The sequence below is a fragment of the Cyprinus carpio genome, chromosome B10 (assembly GCF_018340385.1).
Source record: "Cyprinus carpio isolate SPL01 chromosome B10, ASM1834038v1, whole genome shotgun sequence".
Lineage (NCBI taxonomy): Eukaryota > Metazoa > Chordata > Actinopteri > Cypriniformes > Cyprinidae > Cyprinus > Cyprinus carpio.
Window position 1 is genome coordinate 6913844 of NC_056606.1, and position 11928 is coordinate 6925771.

The 11928-nt window shown below is 36.5% G+C and overlaps 1 protein-coding gene across 1 annotated transcript; it reads right to left on the reverse strand.

The window, feature by feature from the left end:
- Positions 1–1057: 1057 nt before the first annotated feature.
- rasgef1bb (RasGEF domain family, member 1Bb) lies at positions 1058–9903 on the reverse strand. The gene is made up of 14 exons (XM_019085650.2): positions 9633–9903; positions 7266–7455; positions 7052–7174; positions 5736–5873; positions 5156–5380; positions 4379–4453; positions 4167–4259; positions 3784–3886; positions 3587–3666; positions 2503–2598; positions 2316–2411; positions 2109–2232; positions 1611–1683; positions 1058–1486 (listed from the first exon to the last, which is right to left on the reverse strand). Exons 2-14 carry the CDS (start codon positions 7446–7448, stop codon positions 1465–1467), a joined length of 1431 nt encoding a protein of 476 aa, XP_018941195.1. The 5' UTR covers positions 7449–7455; positions 9633–9903; the 3' UTR covers positions 1058–1464.
- Between the last annotated feature and the right edge of the window lie 2025 nt (positions 9904–11928).

Genomic DNA, 11928 nt, shown 5'->3' on the forward strand with positions numbered 1-11928 from the left:
GTGATGGGAGGAAGAGGGGGGGGAGGAGGGGGATGCTGAAGTGTCCCATATGTAACGAAACATTCAGAGAGCGTCATCACCTGTCACGTCACATGACCTCTCATACATAAGCTTATATATAAAAAAGGTACTGTCTCTCAAGTATTTCTCCGACATTTCCTAGAACTATCTAAATAAGCATTTTAAAACGAGTAAAATCACTTTTTAAGCATAAAAGTTAGTGTTTAAGATTTAGATTTTAGTTTTTTTTATATTAAATAAATATTTGAGAAATCTTATTCAGGTCAATCTGATAAAATTATGCCAAGTTATTTGGGAAATTTTTTAAAATCCTGTTTTTCTTTGTTTTGTACGACACACTGTATTTTACATGTGGTGCCACTTTGTAATGCACTGTATTTAAAAAAAAAAAACTAAATAAATGCCATTTGAAAACATCAATTATTTGTGCTGTCAGAAAACTATTTGATGTCATCACTGTTTTCTTGTTTAAAAAATTTTTATAGTCCCTTTTATTACACAAGTATAAATGTACATATATATACATTATATATATATAGATATATATATATATATATATATATATATTATATATATATATATATATATATACATTATATATAGATATATATATATATATATTATATATATATATATACATTATATATATATAGTACATAATTGAATTATGTAACCAATAGCTTTTTAACCATATAGCAGCATTAAAGTGTACATTATTATTATTATATTATTATTATAAATTTTTTTTTTGGTGAAACAATCCTAAAAAGCCAAACGGATCATTGGATTCATTTAAATGGTTCAAAATTGTATCTAAAGTTTATCTAAATTGGTCACCACATGTTGTAGTATCAATGCTAGTTTGGACACTAGGTGGCGCAAGAGTACTTGTTTATTTGCCGTCCATCTCTGCATATCACAAACTATTAACAGAACACAGAAATTCAACAATAAAATGACATAAAATAAAACTGTACGAATGACAAAAAAAAAAAAAAGTTAAAAAAACAAAAACAAAGGAGTGACCACCCAAAAATCAGCTTAATTCAGAGATCCTTTATAGGCAAACATATACACTGAGCACATGAAACTATAATACACATAAAAATATCTTTTTTAATATTGTAACAAATATGTTCAGTACACAAACTATTAATACCACTTACCAAAAGCAAAAAACAAAATGTAATAGTAGAACAGGTCAGCCAGCGACACGCTCTTAATTCACCCAGGAGATCTATAGCATATTTATAACACATTTCATTAAGGTACTTGAGGTAAATGAGATGAGTACGTTTCCTTTAGCATAGTGTTACTGTCACAATGAGAATCCAGCCTCAATTTCACCAATGAAACAACAGAAAAGTGTAATGATTATAAAAGTCCTTCAAAGTCTTCAGTGCCATCAGTCCTTGTGTTAGGACACGATCCCAAATTCACCATTCACATTCTACTGAGGGACGACCTACAGCAATGAGAAACAAACAGCATGAGAAACCGAGTGCGCATTTACAGTAGTGGCTAGTCATTGTTCTTTAAAAAGTACAACTTAATGTCTTAAACAAGGGTTTTCAAAAAAGCACTCGGACCTGAGTGAACGGCGCGTGTCTCTCTCCAGATTGTTTTCAGGACCTTCACTCTCATATGAAGCGAGCTGGAGCTCTGAAACACAACAGATACATTTATTCCATAAACCCAATTAATTCATCCAAAACCAAACAGATACATTTATCCCCAATTAATTCATCCAAAACCATTTTAACGTGACAGAGACATGTACTTGCTATAGTAATAACAGGAAATTATGCACAATTACAATCAACTAACCGTAAACCAAACCCTGTAGTAAGTACATGTAGATAATTATTATTTACTCAATACTTATTTGTAATTACACTTCAATGAGGTTACCTTAAAATAAAGGTGAAATATTTACTAAATTAACTAAAGTATTTATTACAGAAATAGGCGACTCCATTGTATTATTTGAATACTGAATTGTGATTGGTCCTTTCTTTTTGCGAAACCTCTACAGCCATTTCACCATCTATTTTTCTGAGTGTAAGTAGAAAGCAGCGACGGCTCACCATCTTCACTGAACACTGGTGTGCTGATGAGATACTGCAGGGTTTTCCTGTCCCTCTCAAAAGGACAGATCACCTGCCTCCAGGACAGAAACTCACTCACTTGCTTGGCCAGCTCCCAAAATTTCTGTAAGACGAGTAAAGAAAAGCTTTTAAAGCGACTAGATAACCAAGTGATATAGAGTTATAGAGTATTAAATGTCAATTCACCTCAAAATTGATGTGGCCGTTAGGCAATCTGTTGACACAGCCTTCATTCAGGAAGTAGATATCCTTTATGAACAAGCTGAAGAACGGAATAACAATCTGAAAGACAAGAACAGTGAATTCATAATAAATTCACATGCAATTCTTAAGTGTTACAATTAAACTTTTGTAATTATTGTAATTAAATTACCATTTCTTGGCTTGTGTGTGCTGTACTAGACCTCTGAGTTGCTCCCCGCAATGCAGTGCGGTAGTTGTAGAAATTGCTAGATGGGTCCATTTGGTGCTAAAATACCAAAACAAACAGCAAAATTAACTGTGTGCATAGAAAATCATGCATAGTTTAAAACATCCATATAAAGTGTCAGTCTAAAAGTCTGAGACTACTAGTAAGAAGACTTCAGTGTTTAATTTATTCTAATGTTTTTCCATTTTAAATAAACATTTTTGCAAATCACAATGTCACTGTGACAAATTAGCTTATTTGTATGGTATCTGTTTAAAAAAAAACAACAATGTTGTGTATTTCTAAGTTTACATTATACAGTGGTTTCGCAAATCTAATTTAAGTCAATGAAAAGATGTGAATTTGCGTGGGGCGACAAAAAACACAGGAATTGGTCGAATTGTCACTCAAACCAATCAGAAAAGAACTTATTGACACATCTGGTTGTATCAGAATTGTTTTCCGCAAGTGATGCAAAAAACATCGCTTGATTAAACTTAGGGCTGCACAATTAATCAAATTTCTAATCGGGATTACAATTATGGATGCCACAATTACGTAATCATTCAAAGTGGCAATTAATTGTTCAAAATACACTTATGTTATTCTGCATGCTTAAGATGCGTTTTTTTTCTTTCTACATGTTATCTTAAGGGTTTTTCCCATTATTTTAATTTTAGTTTAAGTATAACATTATAATACCATTCATATTTTTACTAAACCATTCCGATGTGTAGTTGAAATTTGAGGCTTAATACTATAGAAAAGCACTAAAAGTTTTTCAGCTTTTTTTTTTTCCTATAAAAATTTGGCATGCAGTTGCATCAAACAATGGTATAAAAATCATTCAATGTAAATTGTGATAATCGTAATTAATAATCGCAATTACAGTTTCAAGGGAGTAATCGACAATTATGTTGTTTTTTTTTGTCATAATCTTGCAGCCCTAATTAAACTACAGTGAGTAACGCGATGCAAAAATTATCTCGTGTTAGGTGTGCACCATTAAACTGTTGGACCCCACTGTATATCTTTCTCTCTTCCTTACCACCAAGATGTCAAACTTGTCTGTGTTGACTTTATTCCAGGTTTTCTTCAGTCTGGATACAGGGTTCATGTTCATCCCAGCTACACAGTAAAACATTGTTAATAATGTGAAATCAAGACTATGGCTAAGAAACTGTATTTTCAACATTGCATTTGAAAATTCATAGTTAACGACAATATAATTCAATATGTACTCACTAATAATGGCCATTAATGAGTTGAAGTTTCCGATGTTGAAGCATTCCTGTGCCACGTCTATGAAGAACTCCAGCACTCTTGCTCTGTGTTTCTTCTTCACCGGCTGAAGACAAACCAGCAGAGGGAAGCATAGTGTCAGTGACTGCAAATCATACAGTGTTCTCAATAGGTTTTGCTTCAGGAAGCAGATTTTACATTGGAAATAAAAGTAGCAAACCACCAACTTAGCATCTTTCAAAAGTAACAAAATGAACCGCACAGGTTCAGAATTATACAAATGACAGAGCTGCTACACAACCTTTGACGTCAACAACAACAGATAAGATTTTTGTCTGCTAGCACTGCTTTGCTTTATTCCCAAAATAGATGAAAGGTGTGCTCACCATGCAAATTTCTGTGGCTGTCAGGTAGCTTAGTCTGTTGAACCATTCAACATAAGCCTCCAGGTTACTCGCTTTTCTTTTGCTGAAGAAACTCTGAGGGACAAATGTTCAGCTGTCATTGAAACAGTCAGCTGCGTCTTTATCTGTGGCCATTCTGTTTCCATTTACAGTGTCTTACGTAATCTCTGACTTCAGCTGTGTGACTGGCTTACCTTATGGTTGTCCGAGGGTCTTTTCTGAGCAAACGCTCGAACGAATTCTTCAGGGCCAATATAACTGAGTCTCTCCTAGAAAACATGGGAGCAGATTTAAAGTAGTAGTTTATCTGGTAATAACATTTTGCTGAAAACTTACTCTCAGATTGTCGATGTAGATGATCTTATTTCTTCTCCAGTACATATTTGGAGAAATGTAGCATTACATCACTTGCTCACCAGTGGATCCTCTGCAGTGAATGGGTGCCGTCAGAATGAGAGTCCAAACAGCTGATAAAAACATCACAGTAATCCACACCACTCCAGTCCAAAAGTTACATGTTTGAAGGAAACATATCCATCATTAGGATGTTTTTAACTTTAAATCATTGCTTCTGGCTAAAATACAAGTCCTCTATCTATAATATTGCATCTGAATCAGGAGAGAAATATGCACTTACAACACCTTAATGATGGATTTGTTTCTTACAAACACACAGCTTTTCACTTTCACAAGACATTAATTGATGGAGTAGTGTGGATTCTTGTGATGTTTTTATCAGCTGTTTGGACTCTCATTCTGACGGCACCCATTCACTGCAGAGGATCCATCAGTGGGCAAGTCATGTAATGCTACATTTCTCCAAATATGTTCTCATGAAGAAACCAACTCATCTACATGTTGGATGCCTGAGTGTGAGTAATTTTTAGCAAATTTTTATTTTTGGTGAACGATTTAAAAGTGCAGAACATCAATACTGACAGCCAATCAGATTGAACCTTGCCGTCACTCACCATCTCAATGTGCGTCAGCTGTTGGGCAAAGACGAAAGGGTCATCGCACAGGTTCAAAACGCACTCTTCTCTGCGTACTAACTGCTGCTTGGACTTGAGGGCGAGTGGTCTGTCCATCGCGGCAGCAGTGGCGCTGGACGTCGCCAGAGACTCCTCGTACTGTCCGAGGGTGGTCAGTTTGCGTAGGAGGCGCTGAATGAGTCTCTGCATGGCCCTCCGTGAGAGCTAGTCAAAAACAACACAAACATTTCCTACATCAGCATTATAATATCCATTCATGTCTGTACTCTGTAGCCAAAAATAACATTTGGTAACTGTAAGCTGTTGTGTTGATATCACAGCTTGAGCAAAAAGGAAATACGTCAGAGGCCTTGGAGCCAAACAGCGTACATGCAAATCCAACACATTTGCATTTGGCTTCACATCCATGTCATGTTGTTGTCCAATATATCGGTATATCCATACAAAAGCTGTTTCGAATGTAGCCATATGTCAATATTTATTTAGTCAAGATTCAACTTAGTTGAACATGATGCAATCATTGATGTTTTTGCATCAGGAAGGCATCATCTCTGCTGACCTCATCTCCAAAGGCAAGACGATGGGTCATCTCTTTGAGGCTGCGCATCATGCGCTCATCCCTGAAGTCGTACGGAAAGGTTTCTGTCCATTCTGTGAGCAGCTGCACGATTTTCGGTGCTATTTCCCTTATTCTTTTCTGTTGAATAAAGCAAGACAATTTAGCACTGAATCATCTACAGTTTGCTACAAGATAGTAGCTATTGTGTACAACTATTAGGAAGTAATAGCTATTAGCTACTAAAACATATGTTTACTAAAATCTGACATTTTCAAGTACAGTTTTTAGTAAAGTGAATTGTTTAAACATTTCTAGCATGCCTTGGGGTAAAGATCCTCAGAAAGATTACATTTTTAAGTTACTTTCTGGTGCAATAAATGTCTAAAGTAGTTTTTGTCTTGCCTAAGATATAATAGGGAACGTATTTAAATGATTCAACAAATGAATTTAAAATAATAATTGATGCATACTGAAACAATACAGAAAAATGTTAGATTAAATTGAAAAACCAAAGAACTTGTAGGCATAATTTACCTAAAAATGAAAATTCTGTCATCATTTTTTTACCCTCATGTTGTTCCAAACCTGTATGAGTTTCTTTCTTCTGTTGAACACACAGAAAGATACTTTAAAGAATGTTGGTAACCAAACAGTCGCTGGTACCCATAGACTTCCACAGTATGAAAAAAACAATATATATATAAATAATGGAAGTTAATTGGAACCGCAATAATTTGGTTACCAAAATTCTTTAAATGATCTTCCTATGTGTTAAACAGAAACTCACATGTTTGTAACAATCTGAGGCTGAGGAAATGATGACAGAATATTTTTGGGTGAGCTATCCCTTTAATGTATTTTCTATGAACCCAAAGTTTCAAACCCCTAATGGGAGTGATTTATTTTTGATGTGTTGTGTCACATGGTGTTTGCGGACAATTTGGCATATTAAAATAGAATTGATTCATGAGTTGTCACACAGGTGTGTGTGTATTGGCTTTTTAAAAAATGTTTCAAACATAGCTACAATCATTTTATTATTATGTATGACTCTTTTGAATCATTTGTTCAAGTGTTGTTACATAACGCGAATGTGTTTCTGCACTGATGCCAGACTTATTCAGTCATTTGTTATGAATAATCTTATCTTTTGGTTTGCATCCATCAAGTACCTTTCACTGGCCAAGTCTGATTAATTCACCGCATTATCCAAAAACAGACATTACCACATGGTTATGCAATACATCCGAGTTATATTTCCAGAGAAGGTAACTTTGTGGTGATGTAAAATGACTCATTTGGTGATATAAGATTACCTTATCTGTCTGTGGGTCGCCAACCCTGTGATGGTCCACACAGAGATAACAAACACGAGACATGAGCTCAAACGGATGCAGGAAGAGACGGGAACTTAGCAGGAAAGTGAAAATGTATGATCTCTGTAAAATGACAGGAAAAACTAAAGCGTCAGTCAAACGCTGACATTTACCATGCAACTAATAATTATCACAGCGAAGGCTGTATACTTACGTCAGGGTAATAGTCCACAGTCGGGACTAAGAGCTGTATCAGGGCTTCCAGAGAGCCAGACACAAGCTTATTATCACGGTAGTGCAGACCCCCATAATTCTCCTCCACAGGTTGGCGGTGACTATGGCTGCTGCTGTAAGTGCTAGGGTTGAATTTGCTTGAATATGGAGTTGTCTGTGGCATTTTGGACCTGTGGATGAAAATATTAGTCAGCCTGTAAGAAAGTTGCATAGCAGCATCCCTCTGAAACAAGGTGTGAAATGAACACCCACCACCAGATGAACATGGCTACATGCAAGCGGTCTGTATTTTGCTGATCTACCAGTCAAACTGCCTCGGCTGATGCGATTGGACAAGAAGTTGTGTTTAGAAACAACAACATGCTTGAAGAAACTTATTGAATTTTTCACATGCCCTGCCAATATTTCCACCGGATGATTCATAGATTAAATTTATTTGAATGTGCCAGAGAGTGTTTTATTAAACATTTAGCTGTCAGTTTAAAATAAGTAAATAAGACACCATGATAGGGATACACTTATAAACACATTTCTTTTTTTTTTCAATCCATTTTAACTTATGCATATGAATTTCAACTTCAATATTATAAGTAAACCATGTTTAAACTGTTAACTGGCCAAACGGTGGGCCCAATTAACCCATTGCAAACCTTTCTAATCTAAACAAATTGTGTATCATTGGAAGCTCAGTTCATATTTGGTGAGTTTTCTTCTCCGTTTCCTATTCTTGTTTGATTTAAATAATGTGCAAAGTGCTTTCTTTAAAAAGAGACCAAACTTCAAACCATTCAAGATTTAAAGGTTTCAGGTGGAAATGTTATTATCAGGTTTATGCTGAAACAGTTGGACAGTTACCAGGTTAAGTTTAGTTAGTTGTAAAGTCACACATACTTTGTCAACATAAGCTAGTTAATACAAACCAGCACCAACAGGGCAAGTGACATTTTTGACAAGTCAGTCTGAACCCTGGACAGGACTAAAAGTTACAAAAGTTGCTCCAAGTGAAGTGACCTGAACGCACCTGACGTCATGCTTACAACTTCCCAACTCGCATATATGAACTTCCCAGGAGGAACTGAACAGTGAATGCACTTGACACTATAATTATTTGTACAATGCAAAAGAAGTTCAGTTCTGATATTTTAAAGCTATTCAAATTGGGAGAAAACAAACTAACTAACAAAATGCAAAAAGGCATTTACTAATCACAGTGGATGGAGGTCAGAAGAAAAGTTAATTTCCCTCCTGCTCTGCACTCTCTAAAGCTCCTGTAAACTTGGTGTACTCTTAACACTTATTGGATTAAGGAAGAGTCTTGTGGTCAAGCAGGTTTAATGGCAGGATTCTTTTCTTGAACCACTGATCTCCTTTACTGAGTCCAGTGCATCCTATACCACAGACCTACTGTTCTGCTCCATTCCATGTAGAACCCACGAGTTGCTCATTTGCGAGATCAAAGCCAACATCCCTGTGGTTAAAAGCAAACGTTCCAAATTCTTAAGGTACCCAAAAACAACTAATTTGACTGGCAGCGATGTTTCTATGACAACAGTAGTGACTCACTGACCGTCCACGTTGCGTGCGAATCTTCCTTTCGAACGAGTCTCGTGATTTTCCTTGTCGCTTATTCATCGATCATTAAAGTGATATTTCACACACAAATTATAACCCTGTCATTATCATTTACTCATCCTCGTGTTGTTCCGAACCTCTATGACTTATCTTTCTTGCGTGGGAAAAAGAATAAATGAAAGTGTATGCAAATTGTGGCTGTCATCACGTAACATCAGAAAATCATATCTGTTGGGAGCAACAGTTAGTAGTGACTATACAATATCTCTGGATGGAAATGTGTCGCTTCCTAGGGGAAGCACAGTAAACAACTTCATTGCAAACTTTTCTGGAACAGGTCATATTCAGTGTGACAACAGAAATACACAAAATGCACAAATTCATGAAAAGGAAAAGATGGTAAACAGTCCGTGTAATTACACGAATCTGCCCTTCACTAACTAAGTAAGCCCTGACTCATCAGACCAGACTGAAAATCACAGATGGACGCTGAGCAATCACTCTTTACACATATATGAGCAACACAAACGAAACGAAAACAAGTCCAAACAGACGGATACAAAAAACACACATCTGAAAAAAGGGAAACTAAATATGCAATAAACTAAATTTTAATACGTGTGTTGTTTGATTGCAAAATTACACATTCAATAAGTATAGAAAATAATTATTAAGCATGAATGGCATTATGACACGGTCATTTTAAAAGTTTTTTGAAAGACTGTGATTTACAAATCCCTGTAAACATACCACGAAATTAAAAAGGTAAACTTACGAGAAAAGTTATATGATATGGATATCCAAGGAGGTCCAACAAAAAGACTCCAAAACGCTTGCACACTACAGATCAAGTTGCTTTACAATGAAAGCTCGCTGATAGTCTTCTTCTCTTTCTCTTGCGCGCGATACTAATGATTAATACACTGTTAATGTGGCGCAAACGGATACTGTGTGATGGGCGATGGTCTCCATTGTTTTACTAATAATCCAGATCGTGAGCATGAGAAACTAATAGCGAATCCTGTAACACCGAAAGCATTAAGAAGGAAAACCGGAAAATGCGGTCTCGCCCACAAGAGAAGACCGACCAATCAGAGGCAGGAAGCAACAAATTGAAATTTCCCAGTGATCTTATTGGCCAGCACGATGTCCATCAACTCCAAGACGCGCACAAACCACTGACAAAACAAAAACAGTCGGGTGTTTTGAAGGTTCGAGTTCGCTGAGGCTGTGTGTACACACCCTTCACTTGGTTTTATTTTCCAGGACAGTGTTCGTTCATTCTGGCTCTGTGAAATGTGCAAAAATCATGCTTTGCTTTCTAATAAGGCCTGAAGAGTCACCAGAAATCCAAAAATTGCACTAGGTAAGTGTTAGGCCTATAGGTTCCAAGAAAGTAACTTAAATTAACACCTGAGGAAATTGTTAGGCAACATTGTGGATGTAATATATGTCTGAGAATGTATCTGCCTACATACACAATGTATATAATCAGTGCTCAAGAAATTAGCTCTTTATTTGAATTCAGTATATCACAAAATTATAAGAATAAAAATAGGGTTTTGCAGTGATGACATGTTTTCGTAGGCCAACCTGTAAGTTACCGTCACTTTTGACAATAACTTTTCCATTGGCTTTTGAATTTTTCCAGAAAATAGGCTTTGTTTATAATGCAAGGTTTATAATTCTTGCATGTTTTGTTCGTCTTGATAATCTTCACAAATTAACACAACTTTAATGAGTTACGAAGTCTTAAAAAAGCTAAATGTGGGCTATAAATAAGCTACACCACAGTCACATGACTTCAACATCACCATTACTAAGCGTCCGCCTACTCTTTCGGTCTTTATTAAGAAACATTTTCCCTGAAAATTTGAGTTAGAATGGTTTGCAAGAGTGTGATTATGAACACAAGGCTGTGAAATCAGCGTGGGGGTGTTTAGCATCCCTGACAACCTCCGTGATTGGATTTTATGTTTATAGAATATAATGTAAAAATACATTGAGCTTGTGTTAACCACAGCCCTTATTTCAGGCATTTAACTCAAAACTCATTCAAAAAAAAAAAACAGTTGACCCAATGGTCTTCAGTGCTAACTCGCTAGCGGTATTGTCCTATGAGAATACACCATCTATGCAAACACAAAGTTTATTAATTTCAAATAGGTTTCCAGAAAAACTTCCCCAGTCTGCACTGGTTGCTCAAAAAGATAATCCCGCCCCAAAATGTACGTCATTGCTTGGGCAAATGTTGCTGTGTGCAGTATTCCCGTGGTAAACACTAGCTTCCCACTCTTTCCAGAACAGCTTATTTTTTATTTCTGTGGGTGTGGTCAGAGTTTGGTGTTATATAAAAGTTGAATTACATCGATGCAGAGGTAGGCAAGTCTCATTTTATAAGTAGGTGGTTTGCATTTCGAGCCCGTACCGTACCTCTCCAGCTCCACTCAACAAAGTGTCTGTAAGAATAATTCACCCCTGCGAAGCCTTTACTGAATGATTTGCTTCGCCCACACCGTTAAGAGGCACCTAATGGTGAGAGTTTGACTTGAGCTCAGTAACAGTGCTTCAAGCTGTAGCTCGTGTTGGATTCCACCCACGGCGCTGAAGCCCTGAAACCTTCTGGCCCCTGCAGGGCGTCAGCTACAGAAGGATGGTGTTATAACATATGGTGAACACACATCTTCTGCTTACACCCACAAAGACTCAACCAGCAGAGCAGAACCCTTTGGGAACTCCAGTCTTTTATATCTCTAAACTAGCTGTGATGATGATGTCCTTTATAGACTGGGGTTACATAACCGGAATCTACGTCAGCACACACTTCACAAGAAAGTTTCCTTTGCTATTTTTTCCTGCCAAGCATGCAACAGCAGTGTTGTGACCTTTTAGCTGCATAATAAATTTCCTGCATAAATAAGCATCGTGGCTGGACTATTTCTGATTAAATTCCTTTAACTTTCAATGCAGTATAGTCAAAGCAAGTCATAAGAAAATTAAGTTGTGTTCATCTGCGCTGATAGCCTCGTGGGCAGCGCACCAACATACAGTATAGCACTGTTATGCTTTGG